The sequence below is a fragment of the Monodon monoceros genome, unplaced genomic scaffold (genome assembly GCF_005190385.1).
Source record: "Monodon monoceros isolate NGI ecotype Baffin Bay Population unplaced genomic scaffold, NGI_Narwhal_1 Super_Scaffold_4, whole genome shotgun sequence".
Taxonomy (NCBI): Eukaryota; Metazoa; Chordata; class Mammalia; order Artiodactyla; family Monodontidae; genus Monodon; species Monodon monoceros.
In genome coordinates, this window is record NW_021703781.1 from 17,220,539 (window position 1) to 17,247,393 (window position 26,855).

Consider the following 26,855-nt stretch of genomic DNA (forward strand, 5'->3'; position numbering starts at 1 on the left):
TGTTGAAAGCTGACATCACTTAAGGTTTTATTTGTGCTTCTTTTTAGTCTTAACTTTTGGGAAAGTTTGCAGGAAATGATTTAAGTTTAGTCAACTTCCACTCTCCTAGGACTAACTTGAAGCAAAATTATAAATTATTTAAAATACCTATATACTTATCATAGAAAATTAACAAATTATAGAAAAGTAAAAGTAATTAACTTACCCACCACTAAACTACCAAAACATAGTCAGTATTTAATACCACTGTAGTATAGTTTCTTATACACAGGCACATTCATGTCTATGTTTTATATATATATAAAATATACGTATGGAGTAGAGGGGGAGAAGTTTCTCAGAATCTTTGTAGAGACTGAGCAATAGGTTAAAACTGAATTCTGTGTATGAAAGGAAATGGTAAGACATTTAGAAGTCATGGTAGGGGGTTAGAAAAAAATGGCAAGAACCAAGAGGGGCAAACATAAACTGATATCTAACAGGCATTCTTTATGAAATTGTATATATAACATACAGATATAGATAGATATAGATATTAAAAGTCTGTGAAAGTTTTTAGTTTATATATAGCGCCAAATTACCACAAGGCTTATATCAATATATGTTTTCATTACCATACCTTCTCTGTAAAGGGCTATTTTAAAAGTTTTGGCCAGTTTTACAGAATTAAAAGGTACGTTATTTAAAATATTTTAGGTTAAAATATTTTCACATACTTACAGCTCATATCTTTTATGGGGAGAAATTGGTGAGCTATCTGCTCATATTTTTTGCCCATTCTTCTACTAAGACAGTTAAAAAATTTTTAATGTCTGTAAGTATTCTTTATATACAAATGACATCCAATTTTCCTTATTTTTTGTTATAGATGTTTACCCAATTATCCATTTATATTTAAGTGTTGTTTAGGACATTCTATTGACATTTCGAAATTTTAATGCCACTCAATTTAATGATCCTTTTTTATGAGTTCTTTGTCTATAATGCTTAGAAAGCTTTCCTCAATCTTAATTTTAATGAAATATTCATGTATATTTTTTCCATTTATTATTATTTTAAAATTACATTTATTTCATTACTCCATCTAAAAGTTATTTTTGTGCTTAATGTATAGGGATATAAATAAATAGTTTTGTAATTATACTAGGTCTGCTTCAGAGTATTCTTCTGTTCTGTGGCTTTTATAATTACATCAAGACTAAATTATTTTAATTGTTGTAGTTTTGTACATTTTAGTAACTGGTATTGCTCTTTGGCTAGCTCTGTAAAATAATATTTTGAAGCTGTAAGAAACATGTTTATTACTTCTAGAATATACAATGTATGATTCCTTTGTGTATATCATTAAGTCACTGTAATTTCAAATATATCTAGTTGATATCTCAGTATGTAGCTATGAAAATCAATCATTCAGATAGCTCCAATAGAGATCATAACTTGATTTACCACTTTCTTTGTAATAAAAAAAAGAAAAAAAAGCTAAAACGATACACAGAGAAGGTTCCTGATAGTGAGGACATAAATTGGTTTCTAAAATTATTCCTCAGCAGTTTATGAGAAACTCTGCCACATTTATTTACCAAAACCTCTAGAAGAACCTACGTACAACTTTCTAATTCTTTATTATTTGCTTTTCCCATACCACTTAATTTTTTAGCACCTGACACTCAGAGAAACTCAAGGTTTCACTAATGTGACAAATGTTTCTAACATTATAAATTTACACATCATTTCCCACATAATTACCTTGTGAAGTCTGTCATCTCCATCATGATCATACACATCTTCTTGGCAAGAACAATGATATCGTTGCTCGTATCGTCCCATATCTCAATCTCAGCATCCAGCTTACTCTTTACTTTCTTGAAATCAGCAACTTGCTCAGCTATCTTTTCCTTTTCTGCCTCAGGCAATTGAGTCATCTTAGCCTAAAACAGGGGATAATTAGATTTATAATCATTCCACTAGGTCAAAATACATTTTAGGAAAAAAGCGATCATTATAGGATGTTCATAAAACTTGTTCATTTAAGAATAGAGACATATCATTGTTTTTTTAAAGTCATATAATAAAACTTTCCAGGTTTAATTTTTCATATAAATATCTATTGAATATAATTGTTTGCTCTAGAACTACAATGTTAAATTTAATACAAAAGTATGATTTAATATCTGACATATTTAAATCTACTCCTTAATATAAGCGTATGACTTCTCACATTTCTAACGTATTAAAATTTTAACTTAATTCAAACTTAATGTAACTCCTCACATATGTTAGAAAAGCATATACCTTATTTAATTTTATTAATAGTATGCTTCAAAAGGTAGAAGTATAACAAACTATAGCTTGAAATGAGACTGTTTATCGATGTATGTATATACATTGATAGATCCTTATGTAAACGATGAATACACATTGGTAAACAGTACAGTATACATTTATAAATTGTATGTATACAGACAAGCACATATATAAAATCCTAAGGATTAATGTGTATATGGTGCATATAAACATATTCAAGTGTGTATGTGTGTTACAAACTATCTGGGGAAGAATAAAAATGTTATGGGCAGGGTTTATTAAGTCAGCCCTCCCTAATTAGCATCCTGAGTTTTGAGGTGCTATTTTCCTATACACAGTAAACTTAATGCACTGGCATAGTACTATTCTTTGTATATGTCATATTTTGAACAGTATGCAAACTTGCTTCTTGCACTTGCAATTTAAAATGTGGGATGGTAGAAAACTATCTATACCCCTAAACTACCATACTCACAACCATAGCACCTGGGACCTATGACTTTTTGTCAAATAAAAAAGAACTTTGGGGCTTTCCTGGTGGCGCAGTGGTTGCGAGTCCGCCTGCAGGGGACACGGGTTCGTGCCCTGGTCCGGGAAGATCCCACATGCCGCGGAGCAGATGGGCCCGTGAGCCATGGCCGCTGAGCCTGCGCGTCCGGAGCCTGTGCTCCTCAACGGGAGAGGCCACAACAGTGAGAGGCCCGCGTACCGCAAAAAACAAACAAACAACAACAAAAAAGTCCGTACATAATCCAATAGTAGAAGAAGTAAATAGGTTTGAGAAGGAACATTTAAAAAGGATAAATCATATAAGTGGAATTTACTTATTTGATTATTCACAGGGAACATGTGATACCTATAATGCCTATATATTAATATTTCCAGATGCTGATTTCTAGTTCACCTATAAATGGGGAAATTGGAAGAAATCACCTCACAAAGCTTTACAAAAACGTGGTTACTAGGTTCAGAATACTAAAAACACACTTTATTGAGGCAATAGTGTACAATAGCAATAAAGTTAAATATATGAAATGAAGGAATTATAAGAATGGTCAATGGAAAATCCGACCAAAATATAAAAATCAAAGAAGCAATATCAAATATGTGTCATTTATTATCTATCATAAGCCTAATTCGGGGTCTAAAATAACTTGACATTTGTAAAATCTCAGGATTAGTTATCCATGCTTCAGTTCTAACCTATTAAAGAAACTGAAGGATGAAGCTTTCTGAAGTCTTCTTTAAGCTCCTTAGCATAAGGCTTGATACATATTGAGTTCACAATAAATGACAGTTATTCCATACTGAATAAAAAATAAAAATATATTCACATATCTAGCACTTAAAATTTGCTTTCTTTTCATTATATATTTTATTTTATTTTAAGAACTAAACTAAGCTATGAGACTAAGTTTTTTTGTTTTTTGTTTTTTGTTTTTGCGGTATGCGGGCCTCTCACTGTTGTGGCCTCTCCCGCTGCGGAGCACAGGCTCCGGACCTGCAGGCTCAGCGGCCATGGCTCACTGGCCTAGCCGCTCCGCGGCATGTGGGATCCTCCCGGACCGGGGCACGAACCCGTGTCCCCTGCATCGGCAGGCGGACTCTCAACCACTGCGCCACCAGGGAAGCCCTAAGTTTTTAATTGATGAGTGTACAGATGACTCTTCCTTAGGAGCTGAAAATAGTTTGTAGTTCCTTTTCTCAGGAAATGTGGTCTATGTGACACATTAAAGGAAGAGCAGCTTTTACTGCTGCTGGTATGTGGCAAAGCATGTAAATAAAGACACAACTCTCTTATGTCTGAAATCAATAGTATACAAGCCATTAAGAAAGCTGTAAGCTACTAATGCACTAAACTAGCTCAAAAATAGAAATGAATTTTCTCCTTCTTAACTACTGGTCATTATCATTCTCTCCAATTTCATAAAAATGTATTTAAACTTCCAAATGATAACAGCTATAGACCAATTTACTTGGGGTCTCTTTTTACAGCCTTTATCTCAGAGATAATAAATGCATGACTCTGGATCTAAGAAATAATTTTGACGTGTATACTGGCATACAGTGGAAAATTTTTCACTATCCTCATGCTAAAATTCAAACCATTTAAGAGGTGATCTGGTTAAGTGTATTCCAAGTTCTATTCCTTGGAATGCCATTGATTCACAATATGACCTTGAGGAAATCACTTAACTCTCCTGTCTTCATTTCCCCAGACACAAAATGACAATAATTGCAACTGCTATCCACCTACCATGCAGGAAACAGAGTCGATTATTGGATAGCATTGACTGACCCTGTCCTGGACAAGAATCTCAGGGGTTGCACTCAGTTTCCTTAATAACATCTCAACTCACGTGGTGAATTACAACTGGCAGATACTTACTTTTGACAAGATAAGGGCCAAACGTTGGGCAATAGTTTACAAAACTAAAAGTTCTGGAGAATTCTGACTCTTTTTTTTACAAGAGGAACAACAGGGACAAAAAAGCATTAAATTACTGACTGACACCTTTACTGAAGATTTTTAGTGCTTCTGTGAATGATTTATCATATGCCATCAATCAATTGCAATCACTATGAAAATGTCAAAATAGAACTTCAGAGAATACTTGATATTTAGGAATTCTGGGTGAATGTTCCTTGTTGGATTATTTCTTGCTGGATAAGCAAAGAAACTGAGGTACAAAGCTCAAGACAAATCACATAAGTGGAATCTCTGATATTTATTGCCAGCTGGCTAAGTGGCTCTGCTGCTGCTCACATATATAGAATACAACTCTGATATAAACAGCTAATAAAGGCTTTTGGAATCCCTGCCATCCAAATGAAATTACATTGTATGTTAACTGATTCGAAAATCTGTTCCGAAAGACAATGAAAATAACATTTATATATGTCAAACACTCTTCTAGGTGCCTTAACATATATTTAAAATTTAATCTTCATAAGAGCCCTCTGAGGTAAGAACATTATTATGCTAAGATTACAAAGCTGAGTCTCTAAAAGGTTAAGTGATTTACTCAAGATTGTAGTGATAGTAAATGGTAGAACAAGGATGAAAACCCAGAAACTCTGACTCGAGTTTTTGTTCTATCACCATGCCTGCAAACAAGAGGAATACTGCCCACCGTAGGCCAAAATATCTACATTCTCCTCGCTGATATTTCTCTATCACCTTCTACTTTTGAATGTAATTGTTCTCCAAAATATAGCCACATATCTTTTACAATATAAGTTTCCTTATTTGCAAACTAGAAAAAAATGATATTCACATCATGGGTTATTTTAGATATCAAAAGAATGTATATGAATATACTTTTTAAAATTCGTAAGTGCTATAAAATGCTAACTGTTACTCATACTAAGAGATTCAGTTCTTCACTCTATACAGTTAGTGATCCTCAGAATTCTACTTCTCAGGTTATTCTCCTCTCTTCAACAAAAGTTGTGTGTTCCCATTAGCCTATTAGGCATTTTCAAGTATACATATATCATTTATAATTTTAGCTCTAAAACAGAGGTAAGCAGAATTTTTCTGAAAGGGCAAGATAGTACATAGTATACATTTTGCAGGCCGTACCATACCAATCTATTGCATTACTTAACTCCACTGCTGCTGTAATGTGAGAGCAGTCATAGAACCTGTGCTAACAAATGAGCATGGCTGTGTTCCCACACAACTTTATATGGACACTGAAATTTCAATTGCTTATAATTTTCACACATCACAAATACTATTCTGATTACATCTGTTCTAATTTTTTTCAACCATTTAAAAATGTAAAAATAAAGCAAATCCCAAAACAACAACAAAAAGCCCATAAAAAACCCAAAACAAAACAAAACAAAAACATTCCCAGCTCATGGGCTGTACAAAACAGTCAATGGGCCAGATTTGACCAGCTGGCTATAGTTTGCCAATGCTTGCTAAATCCTTTATCTTTATGTTCATTTCTGTCAGTAGTACTACCTGCCATCCAGTCTTGAAATCTCATTTAAAAAATAAAAATTCTCCCCTTTTATCTATCCTGTTCTGATAGGCACAACATTTGTCAATTTTATCACTAACACTTTTACCACATCCATCTCTTTCTTTGTCTTCCTATTACTATTATACAAGTTTGGGTCTTAATTTTCTCTTTCATTTTCAATCCTTTTGTCTTGCCACCATTTGATTCAATCTTTCTGACTGATAGAATTGTGCAATTCTTCAGCTAAAAAACACCTTTCATGTCTCCTTATTGAATAAAGACTATAAATTCCTCAAGTATCACCATTAAATTGAATTAAAGTAGAAAATTCACATAGAAAAATGCCCAAATCTTAAATGTACAGTTGAACAACTTTCACAAACTGAGGGAATCAATCCATGTACCTAGGACCCAATTAAGAAAAAAACAGCATCACCCCCAAAAGTCACTATCTTCCAAGAGCAATCAAATAACTACCTGTATATCTAGAACTATAGATTTTCCTGTTTCTGAACCTTATAAAAATGGAATAATAATATATATACTCTTGTACCTGGCTTTTTATGTCCAACATTTGTATATTTGAAATACATCTATATTATTGCATGGAGTTATAGTCTGTTTATTCTCATTGCTCTATACAGAGTATTCTACTGTGTAAACATATACCATTCATTTATCTGTTTTTCTATTAATGGCCTTTTGGGAAGCATAATATTTTTGCCTATTATGAATAGTAAATATTCTTATATTTTTCTTTTGGTGCACTTATGGGTGCGTTCTTCTTCAGTCTACATCTAGGAGTGAAATTACTATGACACAGGCATCACCATGACCTTTGCCCCTACCAGCTTTTCTTTTTATTTATTTATTTATTTATTTATTGGCTGCATTGGGTGTTCGTTGCTGTGCACGGGCTTTCTCTAGTTGCGGTGAGTGGGGGCTACTCTTCATTGAGGTGCGCGGGCTTCTCATCGCAATGCCTTATCTTTGTTGCAGAGCACCAGCTCTAGGCACGCGGACTCAGTAAGTGTGGCTCACGGGCACTAGAGCACAGGCTCAGTAGTTGTGGTGCACGGGATTAGTTGCTCCGCGGCATGTGGGATCTTCCAGGACCAGGGCTCAAACCCATACACCCTGCATGGCAGGCAGATTCTTAACCACTGTGCCACCAGGGAAGTCCCCCTACCAGCTTTTCAATATCATTTCATCTTCCTTTCAATGTCATTTCATCTTCCACTGTACCCTCAAGCTAAACCAAGCTATTTGCTGTTGCATTTAAATACCTTAAGATATTGTCCATTAATTATTTTGTTCATCTTCTTTCCTTTCCCCATCTCTGTTGGTCCAAAATTAATCATATTTCCAAGCCCAATTCATACAGTGTATCCCCCTTTCTTCTCCAGAAAAAAGGAGATATATTATATAATTATATATTATATAATATATAATTATTCCTTTAAAGGTTTCAGAACATGTTATCAGTTTTTCCCTCAGGATGTTTATACTGTTCTCTATTGTAGCCTAATTATTTGTAAATGTGACTATCTTACCTCACTATAAGAAAGGTCTTTGAAAACAGAATCATCTTTCAGAGTAATAGTGGTGAATCTGTCTGTCTATCTTATTTGCTTTTTTGTGGGTCTTTTTGGTCTTCTGCCCCAGACTATAAGATTCCTGAATGTAGGAACATATACATGATAAATGTTTGTTTGCAGTTGTTAATAGAAACTGTCAAGACATAAAGAAGAATAGGCCTGTGGGATCAAAATTTTATAGCACTGATCTTGCATTTTGTCACTTACATTTACACATTTTCTAAGCTTCTACCTGTACAAGGTAGAAATTAATTTCTCTTATTTTTCCTGTCCACTTTCTTAAAATTTTTTAAAATTTAATTTTTATTTTATATTGGAGGATAGTTGATTTACAATGTTGTGTTAGTTTCAGGTGTACAGCTAAGTGATTCAGTTATACATATACATAAATCCATTCTTCTTCAGATTCTTTTCCCATGTAGGTTATTACAGAATATTGAGTAGAGTTCCCTGTGCTATACAGTAGGTCCCTGTTGTTATCAACTTTATATATAGTACTGGGTATATGTTAATGCCCAAATCCTAATTTCCTGTCCAGGATTTGGTTATTCCTCTAAGACTATATTAATAGCACAACTGATCTTCTCATTTTTATCTACGTTTTAATTTCATTGCTCATCACTACTACTTAAAATGTTGATATACCTATATTAGTTCTTTACTTAAACACTTTAAATGATTTTTATTAACACTTAAAAAAGATAAAAAGGGGGCTTCCCTGGTGGCACAGTGGTTGAGAGTCCGCCTGCCGATGCAGGGGACACAGGTTCGTGCCCCGGTGCGAGAAGATCCCACATGCCGCGGAGCGGCTGGGCCCGTGAGCCATGGCCGCTGAGCCTGCGCGTCCGGAGCCTGTGCTCCACAACGGGAGACGCCACAGCAGTGAGCGGCCTGCGTACCGCAAAAAAAAAAAAAAAAAAAAAAAAAGATAAAATGAAAAAAGTGATAATAGAAAAAAATGCAAAAATTTGTTGTCATACAGACCTCCATTCAAACTCCAGCTCTGCCAAGTACTAGCTTTGTAGATAGTAATGCAACCATCCTAGACCCGAGTTTCATCACATGTTAAATGATGACAATCTTATTAAGAGATTTTCTGACAGAGTTATGTCTGTAAATAGTGATACCTAGAATACACTAGGGACTTAGTAAATGGTGCTTACGATTAATGTATATAAATATGATAGCCTTGCCTCCAAGACTTTCTACAACATCGTGGGAAAGGACAGTTAAAAATATTCACTTAGCTACCTCACAGAGTTTAGGTAGAGATCAAGTAGTATATTTTGAGTGAATATATTCCATAAGCAATAAACTATATGGTAATAGACGCTCACTATAATTCTCTTATTTTCAGAAGCTCTAGAATCCAAATTGCTTATTTTACAGATAAGGAAACTGAGTTCCAGGGAAGAGAAATGTCTTGAAAAATATTACCCAGCTGGTTAATGGCAGGTTTGGTACATAAATCCACCTGTTGCCATTATTAATAGTTCTCCCTTCCCACAAAAATGTTCTGCTTTACTTAGCTATAACTTTTTTTTTTTGCTACAACTTTTACATGAAAATTGAATTCTTAAGTAAATCATATGACTCTGTTACATTCCCTATCCATAAACCTGGATGGAACACAGAAATAGTATTTTATTAATAAGTAAGCCACAATTACTAGTTTTTATAAATATTAGGGAATTCCTAATCAATTAGTATTACTCATGTGGGTGGATAGCTAGAACTCAACATTCAAAATGAAATGTTTTATAAACTTTTAAAATGTATGCCTGGTGTATGCATATTGGTTAAATATTACTAAAAGGGGAATTCTTGTTCTTACCTTCAGAGTACACCTAATTTAATAATAGCATTTATAATTTTTAAAATAAGCCCAGAGGCATTTCGGAATGGATATATTTTTAATATATCAAAAACATAAGCAGTAGAACGTTTCACTGGAGTTTAGAAAATCTAAAGTACTGCCGGCAGAAATTCAACTTAATTAAAATTGAGAGAACAAATTCATAAAAAAAGATTTTTGGACTGATTTTTTAAGCATACTAAATTGTGATTTCAAACATATTCATGAGAATTCATTAGAGAAAGTTTTCCATAATATTTTAAAATGATATTTAGGGATTAAAATTGGACTCTGCTTTAAGGAATAATATACATTTCTACATTTTTATATGTAGTCCTTTAAATCAAATTTATAAATATATTAGCTTTAAAAAGCTTTCAGCTTCCCCACCTGTCAAAACTAACACTCTTAAAACCTTGTGGGGTACACTCACAGATTCCTATCAGCTATAAAACTATCTCATTTTATTAGAAAACCTTATAGGCTTCAGGGGCTGGGTTGAAACACAGTATTAAATCATTAGGCTTACTTGATTGATTGCCTATCTTCTTTTTTTTCTCATACCAAATAAACCTGCAACCCTCTTTTTAATTTTTAAAATTTTTGGAATTTTATTTATTTTTTTATACAGCAGGTTCTTATTAGTTAACCATTTTATACATATTAGCGTATACATGTCAATCCCAATATCCCAATTCATCACACACACACACACCCCGCCCCACCACCACCCCTTTTTTTTCCCCCCTTGGTGTCCATACGTTTGTTCTCTGCATCTGTGTCTCAATTTGTGCCCTGCAAACCGGTTCATCTGTACCATTTTTCTAGGTTCCACATATATGCGTTAATATACGATATTTGTTTTTCTCTTTCTGACTTACTTCACCCTGTATGACAGTCTCTAGATCCATCCACGTCTAAAAAATTATCCAGTTTTGTTCCTTTTTATGGCTGAGTAATATTCCATTGTATATATGTACCACATCTTCTTTACCTATCCATCTGTTGATGGACATTTAGGTTGCTTCCAACCTGGCTGTTATAAATAGTGCTGCAATGAACACTGGGGTGCATGTGTCTTTTTGAATTATGGTTTTCTCTGGGCATATGTCCAGTAGTGGGATTGCTGGGTCATATGGTAATTCGGTTTTTAGTTCTTTAAGGAACCTCCATACTGTCCTCCATAGTGGCTGTATCAATTTACATTGCCACCAGCAGTGCAAGAGGGTTCCCTTTTCTCCACACCCTCTCCACCATTTGTTGTTTGTAGATTTTCTGATGATGCCCATTCTAACTGGTGTGAGGTGATACCTCATTGTAGTTTTGATTTGCATTTCTCTAATAATTGGTGATGTTGAGCAGCTTTTCATGTGCTTCTTGGCCATCTGTATGTCTTCTTTGGAGAAATGTCTATTTGGGTCTTCTGCCCATTTTTGGATTGGGTTGTTTGTTTTTTTAATATTGAGCTGCATGAGCTGTTTATATATTTTGGAGATTAATCCTTTTTCCACTGATTCATTTACAAATATTTTCTCCCATTCTGAGGGTTGTCTTTTCGTCTTGGTTGTAGTTTCCTTTGCTGTGCATAAACTTTTAAATTTCATTAGGTCCCATTTGTTCATTTTTGTTTTTATTTCCATTACTCTAGGAGGTGGATAAAAAAAGTTCCTGCTGTGATTTATATCAATGAGTGTTCTTCCTATGTTTTCCTCTAAGAGTTTTATAGTATCCGGTCTTACATTTATGTCTCTAATCCATTTTGAGTTTATTTTTGTGTATGGTGTTAGGGAGTGTTCTAATTTCATGCTTTTTACATGTAGCTGTCCAGTTTTCCCAGCACCACTTATTGAAGAGACTGTCTTTTCTCCATTGTATATCCTTGCCTTCTTTGTCATAGATTGTTTGATCATAGGTGCATGGGTTTATCTCTGGGCTTGCCTTACTTGAATGATTGCCTATTTTCTAATGGTAATAATAATAATGGTAATTAACATTTGTTCATGCTTCCCATATGTCAGTCACTTTGCTAAGCACTTTTGAAAAATTATACCATTTAAATAATAATATTATAGGGTTGATATTGTTAATATCTACCTTTTACAGTCATGGAAATGAGGTCTCTAGGGGGCATATACATGTCTCCTATAAATGAAGAAGACCTCCTCCAATTTTTTTTTTCCTTTTACATAATACCTCATTGTTTATGGTTTCATTTACAACATAGTTTTTAGCACTAGGGTTAAATGTTAGTTTTGAAAAAAATTAGTCATATATTATTTGTAAACCAACTTGTGTCCTGGGTCTAGGAGAAAATAAAGCTGTAAAAGGCATTTGGAAGACAAATGGAGAAATCTGAATATAGACTGAGTATTAGGAAATATTAAGAAGTGATTGTTAATTTTCTTCCATGTGATAATATTGTGGTTATATAAGAGCATACCCATTATTTTAGGAGACACTGGGCTGAAATATTTAGGCATAAAATGCTATGGTGTTTCAAATCATTCTGAAGTGGTTCAGAAATAAAAAGCAACTATGACTCTGGAAGTATGTTAAAATTACTATATCTAGATCATGGAAATATGCATGTACATTGTATGAGGGTTAAATTTTTCTATACATTTCAATTGAAAAAATAAATCAATAAATAAAATAAAATGTAAATAAAATGAAATAGTTAAAACTTTTAAAGAATTATTCGAAAAAATTTTAAAAGCTTGGAAAACAGGTAATATTTTCTATTTTCTTATTTTGTCATGGTATCAGGGATTTTATAGGCCATATAATCTATTCTCTTAACCCAAAAAAACCATTCCGTCTGTCATATCCCTGAAGATGCTTCAGCATCTCCTTGGACATACCTGAAGGCTCAGTTCTGAGTTCTCTGGTGCTAAGAGATAAGTAAATTTTACCAGTGAAAACCAAAACTGAATGAGATTCATGACCTGCAAAAGTAATCCTCACATAGATTAGTGTGGCTGAAAACCCGTAAGAAACAAGTTCACTCAGAATCTTGGTGTATATCATATGATTGAAATTTAAATAAATGTGGCTATAGCATCAACCTTTCTCTAAAAAGAAAGGTTGCTAACTCAGAGTTGGTGATCTACATGGAGGCTCAAAAAAAGTGGTGTTGGTGGGAGGAGGTACCAAAAATCTGACATGAGAATCCCAATCATTTTGACAGATGTGACCCTACCATGGCCATATAGTTTTTGCACTACGTGTTTTAGCTATAGGGTTAACACTAAGCCTTTAACACCTTTCCTCTGGTTCCTTTCTCACCAAAACAGGTAGGTTATTATAAGTTGTCGTCCAAAGTAGCCTTTCTCAATTGGAAAGGCATACTTTAACAAGCTTATTTGAGTATTCTTATCTAAATGGTTCCATATATATTTTTTAATCTAAACATTGCAAGGATTTAGATTAATTTAAATTCAATTGAATCATGTTTTCTTTAGATCTTCGTTCCAGGTTTTTGTAATACTTTTTGTCTTGGGTGTTGCCAAGATGGAAAAAATAGAAATACTCATGTTTTGAAATTACACAGCTACACACAGAAAAGGAACAATTCAGGTCTTCCCTGGTGGCGCAGTGGTTGAGAATCTGCCTGTGAATGCAGGGGACACGGATTTGAGCCCTAGTCTGGGAGGATCCCACATGCCGCGGAGCAACTAAGCCCGTGAGCCACAACTACTGAGCCTGCGCGTCTGCAGCCTGTGCTCCGCAACAAGAGAGGTCACGATGGTGAGAGGCCAGCGCACCGCGATGAAGGGTGGCCCCCGCTTGCCACAACTAGAGAAAGCCCTCGCACAGAGACAAAGACCCAACACAGCCAAAAATAAAAATAAATAAATTGAAAGAAGGCTCAACATTTAAAAAAAAAAAAAAGGAACAATTCAATAAGTAAATATTATAAAGGCTGTGAGAAACTCAATCATGTTTTAGAAGCCCATTCATTTTAATCACAAGTCTGCCTTTAGGATGTGACTCAGAGCCTAGCATATTTTACTTTGCACACAATTTAAATAAATTTAGTTGCCTGAATTCCATGCCCACTTTACAGTAAACTGGAAGTAAAGAGGAAGAGTGCTAGTCTGATCCCAAGGAAGGAAAATAAAATCTATCAAAGAAGAGACAGAAAGCTCAGATAACTGGGGTCTTTCAGCTTATGAATAAACTTTCCTGCTCATATCAGGACACCTCCATCCTATCACTGTATTATAGCATAGTACGGTTATGTTTGGTCATAATACTGACAATGAGTCATCTACCACATCATCACCCAGCATTTACTGATTTTCTACTGCATGGGAGTTATATAGCACCATTCCTGCTCTCAAGGAACTTAAAATCTCTGTGCCCAGAAAATACCAAATTATATTTGGAATATTTTAGTTGGTAAGTTAAATTGCATGGAATACAATTTGAAGACAAATTCAAGTAGATATTATTTTTGAAGTTAAAAATGTATCTTCGTCCAAAACAATTTGTTCTATAACAGTTCCAGGAAAGCAAGTGTTTTATTAAATATAGTTTTCGTATATCTTTGATGGTGTAATATTTAATGTTTGTTTATAATTAATTAAAACATTTTTCAAACATAAAATCCTGACACAGTATATGAATAATGTAGCACTAAAATAGGTATACCCACTAAAATAGGTATAATTTGAGAAAAAATTCTACATCTCTACTGATAGCGTAGTTCCTTCTTTTTTTTTAAGTTTTTTTTTTTTTTTTATGTGGACCATTTTTAAGTTTTTATTGAATTTGTTACAATATTGCTTCTGTTTTATGCTTTGGTTTTTTGGCTGCAAGTCATGTGGGATCTTAGCTCCCCAACCAGGGATCGAACCCGCACCCCCTGCACTGGAAGGTGAAGTCTTAACCACTGGACCAGCAGGGAAATCCCAATTCCTTCTTAATTATACTTTTGTAATGAATATAATTTTATAAAATTATACATGTATTAAATGTATAACTGAATATAATTAACAGATTTCTTCCCAATAGTTTATGGAAATCTGAACACTTTATCTTTCTAACAACATTTTTCTTCATAGAATAACAATCTGAGGAATGTAGTATAGAATTGCAAATAATTGTCCGTATATTATGCTTATATATGTCTATATTATTATGATTTCATATAGTGCCATGTTTATGATCTATATAAATATGCTGAGAATGCCTGCCATCATATATACATGGTAAATTTTAAAAATCTCATTAGATTAATGTCAGTTGAATGTAGGATATGTAATCCCCAAAGAAAAGTGAACAGTTATAATCTGTAACCTATTTAACACTTGCTAGGTATTTAAAAAAGAAAAACATATATCAATTTAGAAAATTCACAAATATTGTTTTGTGACTACATTACTGGGTAACTGTCCATTTTTTCTATTCTGACCCACAGTTAGCTGAAGTTTCCATATTTAAAAAGAAATTGTCAAACTCCTTATCATACATTCTTTGAAAATTCAAAATTCCCTCTCTAAGAGCACTATAAATTACTGAGGACTTACATCCCCATTGACCAACTTTCTACTCTGCATTTCTGCCCTTACTGATCTATTCCTTTCACTTGAGACTAACCTTGCATGACTATTCCCTTCTCACTATGTTATAGTGGCCCAACATTTTTAAACTCTTTAAAAATCATCCATATACATAATTTGTGTAATGAAAAAATTGTGAAATTGTTTATGGGTAATATGGGAATTTCACAAAGTGGGAATGAAAATATCTTAAAATTATAATCTATCTTGTTTTTATCTGAATATTTAGAAAACTGGAGAAAACACTGTTTCCACATTAAAAAGAACAAGTCAGAAAATCTAAAAGCTCATGACCATTTTATTAACCTATCAGAGATGTCAATGAAAAATTACACTGGCTAAATTAAACAAGCAAGGAAAAATTTATTCAAGAGTATTGCATAGGGGAGAGAGACTGAACTCAACTCTGCTGAAACAAAAGTTGGGAGAGTTTTTAAGCACTGAGGTGGGCTAGCAGAAAAGCATTAGAGGACATTAAAGGGGAGTTAGTCAATGTGGTTAGACCATCTATGTATGGTAATGATGCTTATGAAAGTTTGGCTCCTACTATCCAGCAGAGGCTGGTAGATAAAAGACACTATCTTTCTTGATTATTACACTTCAAAGGGCTAGCTCCCAGGTCCTTGTGAAAAATATTCCTGAATTGTAAACCTGGCAAGATGCTGGGAGAATATTTGCATCTCAAAGGGACAGAGAGGGGCTTCCCTGGTGGCGCAGTGGTTTAGAGTCCGCCTGCCGACGCAGGGGACACGGGTGCGTGCCCCGGTCCGGGAAGATCCCACATGCCGCGGAGCGGCTGGGCCCGTGAGCCATGGCCGCTGAACCTGCGCTCCGCAACGGGAGAGGCCACAGCAGTGGGAGGCCCGCATACCGCAAAAAAAAAAAAAGGGACAGAGAAAGAATTTACAAGTTTTCTAAAGTAAATGCTCTAAAAAAAAAAGTAAAGTCAGTGACCTATAGTTAGGAAGAAACCTGTCTAAAGCTTAGTCAATCTGGAATGAACAATAAGGTCTTCTTGTTTAGAGGTCACAAGGCAACCAACTAACCTGAAGTCTAGGGGGAGTCAGGTGCCTGCTGGAAGAAGTCCTAGCAAATGCTTGCTTGTCTTGGGCAGGTGCCATTGGACATTGGTAAGATTAATTTAGTTAAAAGAGTTGACAAACTGGTTGAGCTTGGATCATCTTATGATACCAAAAAGTAAGCAATTCCTCAAAAAATATCAGAGAGGACACGTTAAAAAGAAACAGAAGCCAAGGGGCTTCCCTGGTGGCGCAGTGGTTAAGAATCTGCCTGCCAATGCAGGGGACACGGCTTCGAGCCCTGGTCTGGGAAGATCCCACATGCCGCAGAGCAACTAAGCCTGTGAGCCACAACTACTGAGGCTGCACGTCTGGAGCCTGTGCTCCGCAACAAGAGAGGCCGCGACAGTGAGAGGTCACGCACCGCAATGAAGAGTGGCCCCCACTCGCCGCAACTGGAGAAAGCCCTCGCACAGAAACGAAGACCCAACACAGCCAAAAATAAATAAATAAATAAATAAATAAAACGAAACAGGAGTCAAACTCTAAAAGCTTCCAGTAGCGAAGGTGGGACAACTGGTCAACAAACTAGGGTTAAATCCACAGAATACAAAAAATATGCAGGAACCAACTGTGACAGAAATAAACTGAATAAATAATGTGAGAGAAGGGGTAGTGCTTCCTATTAGTTCTAATTAATAAATTCAGAAGAAATAGGGATATAAAAAATGACTTAGGCAAACATCACTGTAATATCTGTGGTTAGATTAAGTGATGAACATTAAAATTAGTAGATAAACACTTGAGAATAAGACTTGGATAGCCTTAAATCATTTTCTCCAAGATATTTATTAATTACAAAGAAAAAATGATCATAAATTTACAGTAGAGAGAGCTAACAACCAACACTTTAGCCAAGTGATAAAGGCCAACATCACAAGAAATTTAACATATTGACATCTTGTACCTCCTGATTTGATGGACAGAGAACATAATATAATCATGAGAAAAATATCAGACAAATCCAAATTAAGGGACAGTCTGTAAAATACCTGATCTGTATCAAGTATCAAGGTCATAAAAGACAAAGAAAGGTAAGGAATTGGCATAGTTTAGAGGAGACTAGGAGATTTGACAACCAAATACAATCTTGGCTTTAATCTTAGAACAAAAAAAGAATGTTAGTGGAAAAACTGATGAAGTGTATACTTTAGCTAGTAGTGTAATACCAATGTTCATTTATTAGTTTTGACAAGCAGACCTTAGTTATGCCAGATGGCAACATCAGGAGAAACTGGGTGAAGGGTATATGGGAACTCTCTATATTATAACTGTAACTTTTCTATAATTCTAAAACTAATTCAAAATGAAACTTAATGAAAAATGTACATCCCAGTGGTCAAACATACTTCAGAAAGCACATGATAATTTATTTTTTAGTGGTCACCTTTCTTTTAAGGGTCATCTTCTTAATTTGCCCTTTTCTCTCCTATGTGTTCTCCTACAAAAAAAAAATACTGTATATTTTTAAGCAAACTTTTAAAGTATTGTCTGATATCTATTCACACCTCAGAACCTCATCTTCCAGCACCGCACAGTATATATTCCTGAAGAAAGAATCCTCTCTCGAAAAGAAAGTCTGAAATTATTAAAATATTTTTTTTTCTTTGCTAGAGTTCTTTTTTTGAGGAAGTAAAAAGAAGTAAGGGCAAAAATAAACATGAAATTGTTAATCCAAATAGGAATTTATTCCAAGGACACAAGGATAGTTCAACGTCCTCAAATGTGAAACAACACATTAACAAAATGAAGGATAAAAGTTTTATGATCATATCAGTAGCTGTAGAAAAAGCTTTTGACAAAATTCAACATTCATTTAAGATTAAAAAAACTCTCAATAAAGCATGAATAGAGGGAATGTATCTCAACATGATAAAGGTCATATAAGACAAGCCCATAGCTAACATCGCACTCAATTGTGAAAAGCTGAAAGCTTTTCCTCTAAGATCAGGAACAAGAATGACCACTTTCACCACTTTTATTCAAGATAGTATTGGAATTCCTACCTGGATCAATTAGGCAAGAAAAAGAAAGAAAAAGACATTCAAATTGGAATGAAAGAAGTAAAACTGTCACTATTTCAGATGACAATATATTAGATGTAGAAAACCCTCAAAACTCCATCAAAAAATTGTTACACTAATAAACTCAGTAAAGTTGTAGGATAAAAATTAACACACAAAAATCTGTTGCATTTCTATACACTAATAATGACTATCAGAAAGAGAAATTAAGAAAACAATCTCATTTACTACTGCATCAAAAATAATAAAAGTCCTAGGAATAAATTTAACTGGGGGGGGGGGTGGTGAAAGAACTGTATATTGAAAATTATATTAATGAAAGAACTTGAAAAAGACACAAATAAATGGTAAGATGTTTCATGATCATGAATTGGAAGAATATTGTTAAAATTCCTATAATGCCCAAAACATTATACAGATTCAGTGCAACCCTTATCAAAATTCCAATGGCATTTTTCACAGAAATAGAACAAATAATCCTAAAATTTGTATGGAATCCTATAAGACCCTCAATAGCGAAAGCAATCTTAAGGAAGAAGAACAAAACTGGAGGCATTATGCTCCCTGATTTCAAACTATATTGCAAAGCTGTAGTAGCTAAAACAGTATGGTATTGACATAGAAGCAGACATGTAGTTCAGTGGAACAGAATACAGAGTCCAGAAATCCATGCATATACAGTCAATTAATGTAAACAAAGGAGCCAAGAATATACAGTGGGGAAAGAACAGTCTCTTCAATAAATGGTGTTGGGAAAATTGGATAACAACACACAAAAGAATGAAAATGGAACACTATCTTACAGCATACACAAAAAATAACTCAAAATGGATTAAAGACTTGAATTAAGACCTGAAACCATAAGTCTCCTAGAAGAAAACAAAAGAAGTAAGCTCCTGAACATAGGTCTTGGAATGATATTTTAAAACCTGACACAAAAGCAAAAGCAACAAAATTTAAAATAAACAAGTGGCACTACATCAAACTAAAAAGCTTCTGCATAGCAAAGGAAACCATCCACGAAATGAAAAGGCAATGTACTGAATGGGCGAAAATATTTGTAAGTCATATATCAGATAAGGGGCTAACATCCAAAATATCTAGAGAACACATACAAGTAAACAGTAAAAATACAAACAATCTGGTTAAAAAATGAGCAGAAGACCTGAATAGACATTTTCCCAAAGAAGTCATAGATTGCTAACAGGTACATGAAAATATGCTGTACATCTTTAATCATCAGGAAACTGCAAATGAAAATCACAATGAGATATCACCTCAAATCTGTTAGAAGGGCAATTATCAGGAAGACTAGAAATAACAAGTGCTGATGAGGAGGCAGAGAAAAGGGAACACTTGTGCACTGTTGGTAGGGATGTAAATTGGTGCAGCCACTTTTGAAAACAGTATCGAGGGGCCTCAAGTAATTAAAAATAGAACAACCATACAATTCATCAATTCCACTTTTGGTTATTCATCTGAAGAATCAAAAACACTAACTCAAAAGGTATGTGCACCCCCATGATCACTGCAGCATTATTTACAATAGCCAAGATATGGAAAAAACTTGATGGATGAATGACTAAAGAAAATGTGGTATATAAATATATATGTATGAAAATGGAATCTTTTGCAGCCATAAAAAAAGAGAAGGAAATCCTACCATTTGCAGCAACATGGATGGACCTTGCAGACATTACGCGAAGTGAAATAAGACACAGAAAAGACAAATATCATATGATCTCTCTTATATGTGAAATCTAAAACTATTTTTTATAAAACCTCATAGATACAGATACCAGATTGATGCCTGCCAGAGGTGGAGGGGTGTGGGAGATGCATAAATTGTTTCTGTTTTTGTTTTATACTTTAAATAAATTGATTCTTTTAATAAAAGAAATTATTATCCTAAGATTCTAGATTCCTACCAAAGCAAAATCAGAACACTTACTTATAAGCTGAGAAGCTGTAAAAAGTCCACCTATTTTTGGATAACATCATCATTTCTTAAAGGAACTTTTCCCAAATCTTGAAGCTAGAATACTATCATTAAATGACACCCAAGTTATGATTTAGAATGTTTAAATGGGCTTTCATACCACAATAAAATAAAATGTGGTCCAGACTATTCCTGCCAAGAGAAAATCTGTGAGAGTAAGGCAGCTGGACAAAGCAACCTGTGCTACTCTTCCTTAGATTCATCCTCTGCCCCACTGGGTATTTTTTCTTAAATACCACTGCCACCATATCCTTGGTTTCACTTGAGGGCCAGAGTGCCTCTTCCTACATACTTCCTCCTAGCATCTTGCTTGTGTGGACAAATAAAATTTCTCTTAACTACCTCTGGCCAGCTAACATAAGACTGTATTATATATATATAACAACATTAGATAAAATATTAGAAATAAGAAATGACAGTCAGATTAAGAGTAACATGGTCTTGGGCTTCCCTGGTGGCGCAGTGGTTGAGAGTCCGCCTGCCGATGCAGGGGACACAGGTTCGTGCCCCGGTCCGGGAAGATCCCACATGTCACAGAGCGGCTAGGCCCGTGAGCCATGGCTGCTGAGCCTGCGCGTCCGGAGCCTGTGCTCCGCAACGGGAGAGACCACAACAGTGAGAGGCCCACATACCGCAATAAAAAAAAAAAAAAAAAAAAAAAGAGTAACATGGTCTTGGTAAAGAGACATCTAAAAATGGCTTATTATTCCATCGCAGTTATTGCTCACCCTCTATACTGAGAAAGTCATTTCAGTATCCATTGCTGACCTCACAGGCACCTTATTGGACATCATTGTGTCCCAAATATAATCATAGGCGACCAAGTCCCAGAGAGAAAGGATTTTTCTATTCCAGTTCCCTGAGCACCCATTTTTTCTCAAATTGACTGACATTAGGAACGTGAGTTAGCCTTCAGAAGAGACCAATGTACTTTCTTTTTAAGTTTGTTACTTTCCTACCAGTTATACTGATACATAATTCACATAAAGCACTGTACAAGTCTGAGGTATAAAACATAATGATTGACTTATATACATCATGAAACAATGACCACAATAAGTTTAATGAACATTGATCATCTCATACAGATACAAAATAAAATATAAAGAAAGAAATATTTTTTCCTTCTGATGAGAATTCTTAGGACTTACTGTCTTAACAACTTTCATTCAACAATGTTAATTAATCATGTTATACGTTACATCCCTAGTACTTATTTATCTTGTAACTGGAAGTTTGTACCTTTTGACCACTTTCATCCCATTCTCCTTCCCCCACCCCCCGCCTCTTGTAACAACAAATCTGATCTCTCTTCTTTTTAACATGTTTATTGGAGTATAATTGCTTTACAATGGTGTGCTACTTTCTGCTGTACAACAAGGTGAATCAGCTATATGTATACATATATCCCCATATCCCCTCCCTCTTGCATCTCCCTCCCACCCTCCCTATCCCACCCCTCTAGGTGGTCACAAAGCACCTAGCTGATCTACCTGTGCTATGCAGCTGCTTCCCACTAGCTATCTGTTTTACATTTGGTAGTATATATAAGTCCATGCCACTCTCTCACTTGGCCCCAGCTTACCCGTCCCTCTCCCTGTGTCTTCAAGTCCATTCTCTATGTCTAGATCTTTATTCCTGTCCTGACCCTAGGTTCTTCAGAACCACTTTTTTTTTTTTCAGATTTCATATATATGTGTTAGCATATGGTATTTGTTTTTCTCTTTCTGACTTATTTCACTCTATATGACAGACTCCAGGTCCACCCACCCCACTACAAATAACTCAAGATGCCACCAGAAAACTACTAGAGTTAATCAATAAATTTGGTAAAGTTGCAGGATACAAAATTAACGCACAGAAATCTCTTGCATTCCTACACACTAATGATGAAAAATCTGAAAGAGAAATTAAGGAAACACTCCCATTTACCATTTCAACAAAAAGAATAAAATACCTAGGAATAAACCTACCTAGGGAGACAAAAGACCTCTATGCAGAAAACGAAAAGACACTAATGAAAGAAATTAAAGATGATACCAACAGATGGAGAGATATACCATGTTCTTGGAATGGAAGAATCAATATTATGAAAATGACTCTACTACCCAAAGCAATCTACAGATTCAATGCAATCCCTATCATATTACCAATAGCATTTGTTACAGAACTAGAACAAAAAGTCTTAAAATTTGTATGGAGATACAAAAGACCCCGAATAGCCAAAGCAGTCTTGAGGGAAAAAAATGGAGCTGGAGGAATCAGACTCCCTGACTTCAGACTATATTACAAAGCTACAGTAATCAAGACAATATGGTACTGGCACAAAAACAGAAATATAGATCAATGGAACAAGATAGAAAGCCCAGAGATAAACCCACGCACCTATGGTCAACTAACCTATGACAAAGAAGGCAAGGATATACAATGGAGAAAAGACAGCCTCTTCAATAAGTGGTGCTGGGAAAACTGGACAGCTACATGGAAAAGAATGAAATTAGAACACTCCCTAACACCATACACAAAAATAAACTCAAAATGGATTAGAGACCTAAATGTAAGACAGGACACTATAAAACTCTTAAAGGAAAACATGGGAAGAACACTCTTTGATATAAATCACAGCAAGATCTTTTTTTATCCACCTCCTAGAGTAATGGAAATAAAAACAAAAATAGACAAATGGGACCTAATGAAACCTTTTGCACAGCAAAGGAAACCATAAACAAGATGAAAAGACAACCCTCAGAATGGGAGAAAATATTTGCAAACGAATCAACAGACAAAGGATTAATCTCCAAAATATATAAACAGCTCATGCAGGTCAATATTAAAAAAACAAACCCTATCCAAAAATGGGCAGAAGACCTAAATAGACATTTCTCCAAAGAAGACATACAGATGGCCAAGAAACACATGAAAAGCTGCTCAACATCACTAATTATTAGAGAAATGCAAATGAAAACAATGAGGTATCACACCAGTTAGAATGAGCATCATCAGAAAATCTAGAAGCAACAAATTCTGGAGAAGGTGTGGAGAAAAGGGAACCCTCTTGCACTGCTGGTGGGAATGTAAATTGATACAGCCACTATGGAGAACAGTATGGAAGTTCCTTAAAAAACTAATAATGAATTACCATATGATCCAGCAATCCCACTATAGGGCATACACCCAGAGCAAACCATAATTCAAAAAGACACATGCACACCAATGTTCATTGCTGCACTATTTACAATAGCCAGGTCATGGAAGCAACATAAATGCCCATTGAGAGACAAATGGATAAAGAAGGTGTGGTACACATATACAATGGAATATTACTCAGCCATAAAAAGGAAAGAAATTGGGTCATTTGTTGAGATGTAGATGGATTTAGATACTGTCATACAGAGTGAAGTAAGTTAGAAAGAGGAGAACAAATATTGTATATTAACGCATATATGTGGAACCTAGAAAAATGGTACAGATGAACTGGTTTGCAGGGCAGAAGTTGAGGCACAGGTGTAGAGAAGAAACGTATGGACACCAAGGGGGGAAAGCCATTCAGGGCTGTGGGTGGAGGTGTGATGAATTGGGCAATTGGTATTGATATGTATACACTGATGTGTGTAAAACTGATGACTAATAAGAACCTGCTGTATAAAAAAGAAATTAAATAAATAAATAAAAAGATTTACCAAACAAAAATAAAATGAGATATTCATTTGAAAACTTTAAGATTGTATTTTAATTCAGTGTTAGTAACAAAATGAGTATGTTAGTGAGAAAGATATGACTGGGAGAAGTCAATGGGGAGGAAGGGCAGATAGAGAGTGATAAGCAGGGGAAATGTGGTAATAGAGAAAGCACTGAGTTGGGTCTCTCATTAAATGGTTGACCTACTTTGGACAATTCATTTAGTCCAACATGAGTTTTCCATGTAACAAACTGAGAACTTGTGACTGTTGTTATAATTTAACCAGTTATTATCCAGTCACTTGGACCATAGTAATTCTCAGAGTACATTTCAAGTGTACCTGGAATAAAGTACAGCTTGTCTGTGTAATGAGTTAATAATGCAGTTTTTGAGTAATTTCTTTCCTTAATTATAGGATAACTTTACTGTTTACATTTTTCTTGTTTATTTTTTAAAATTTTATTATCAATTGAAAAAAAGAGAGAGAATATGGAGAGTGTTCTGAGTCATAATGTTGGTATGTTATTCCAACAGTTCCCAAAGAATCTAAGTGTGCTGATTTTAGCACTTAAACTTAGATTCTTTGGGAAGTGGTTGAATCTAAGCTTAAGGCCTAAAAACAGCAAGTTTATTTTACATATTTATGCTTATCATTACACTACCAATAATATCCATAATTCTCCAATTACCACCAGGCTCAATATATCTACTTCTTCACGTATTACATTGTTAGATATCAATTAAAGCCCTCTTCCCTCGACACAAAATGTAGGTATTTCAATTCCTTTCTTTCATGCAGTTCCAAAAAAATTATTTTACATGTCTGAGATTCAAAATGGTTAAAACTCCTTTGCTGCTGCAAAACGAAAACACAGAGTTAATAGTAATACGTGTTCCACGTCAGCAGCCCTAACAATACATTTAAAGTATACAAGCTAAATCCATATGGTCAGAACACACACCAAAGTTAAACAAAGAAAACATAATTCTTCCTGTCTTCTGAATGTGAATTTGGAGAGGCAAACCTCTGGATTAGGAAGGCACTTAGCAGCATACAGGTTCTTCCAAGTAAAACTCCATTCAGGAACTAGAAATGAGACTCTGCTCAAGAGGCAGCATCTGACGTGTGAGCCTAACTTAGCACTGAGACAGGATGTAGATGAAGCTGTGCCTATGGATGAGCACAAGCAGATAATAAAATTAAGGACTCAGTGAGTCAGGCTTTCAATGGTAAAACTCCAGGGTATTTGGAAAAACCATTTTTACTGCAGCCTCAATGTAAACAGCTCACAAACAAAATCTATAGTGTTTAGAAACATTTTCAAAGTAAAAGATGAAACAGAATGCTTTTTGCCAAAGGTACTCAAGTATGGGATTGCACAGGCCTGTAAATTTGTTTTAAATGAGAGGAAAAACATGTTGTAAATTATTCTGTTTTTCCAAGTAAGGTCATAAAACACACACAAACATCTGCACATACACACATTCAAAACAAACAAATGATGGTGGGGGAAGAAAAACTTTAACGCAAAAGACTTACCATCCACTATCACTATTATTTTATTTTTTTTAAAAAAAGAGTATTTTAACATTAAAAAAATTCAGAAGGACCCAATCGAAAAAGACAAGCTTTTCTCAGAAAGAACAACTGATACTATGGTTGGTGTTACCTTTCTCCCACCCCACCTTATTGTCATTTGGCAATCTCCTGAGATGTTTTTGGTTGTTACAGCCAAGGTGGGGTGCTACTGGCATCAACTGGGTAGAAGCCAGAGATGCTGCTAAACATCTTACAGTGCACAGGACTCCTCCACACAGCAAAGAGGTATCTGACCCCCAGTGCCATCAGTACAACAGTTGAGAAGCTCTGCCTTACACTAATGTTCTGCCCAAGGGTCAGTGGATGCTGGCTCTTGACTGATCCTGATGTGCTGGCCAGATTGAGAAGCCAGTGATACCTGGTGAGCTTGTATGTCTTTTAATTTGTATTTTGCTTACAATCATTCTTAACAATAATAATTTAGCAATAGAACTGCAGTGGTAAAGTTCTACTCTACCAATTAGGACCAGACTGAAACACTGGTCACTAAACTGTAGGTCTATCACTTTGACATAGATCCCAGTTGCTTATTAGCTGGTATCTAAACATCAACACATTAGAGTCGATTAGGAGGTGGTGTTATTTTTTACTGGGAGGTAAAAGAATATTTTGCCAGGTTTTAACAACACATGCTTCATTAAATATTCAGTAAAAGAGCATATATGTTTTATTAATGTAACTTCTTCAAGACTGGGAAAATAGAATGAATTTATAACCATGATTCCCTCTCGTTAGTAAAACTATAGGCAGCTTCTTTTTTTTTCCTTAAGTTTATTTGGACATTATACGTATATAAAATTATGAATTAAACTGTAAATAGTGTGGTTGACTTTTAAATTTTATTTATAAAATACTTTTTCATATACCAAAGATTTAGCAAGTGAAATTTCAATGACTATCCTTGAATAGTACACATACATGTGATTATTTCTACAAATTATATTACAAAATGGGATCTTACCTTGTATGCTTTTCTGTTATTTGTTTAACGTTTTTATATAAAGTATTTACATATTTGTAAAATGCAGTTTCATCACAACTTTAAATCTCTCTTATCCACCATACAGATCTAGTATCATCTTTTTACATGTCTGTAATGGTTATCAGGGGTTTTCCATTTCTGTATATATGTATGTATACATGGAGATAAGTAGGTACATATGTTTGTATATCTGT

General features: G+C 34.8%; 1 protein-coding gene across 2 annotated transcripts in view; it reads right to left on the reverse strand.

Moving 5' to 3' along the window:
* CTNNA3 (catenin alpha 3) overlaps positions 1 to 26,855 on the reverse strand; it is a 1,596,010-nt gene that overhangs the window by 124,592 nt on the left and 1,444,563 nt on the right. For both annotated transcript variants that reach the window (XM_029245645.1, XM_029245646.1), the window contains exon 15: positions 1,747 to 1,928. In XM_029245645.1, the coding sequence (XP_029101478.1) occupies positions 1,747 to 1,928 (182 nt within the window). The remainder of the gene's footprint in view (positions 1 to 1,746; positions 1,929 to 26,855) is intronic.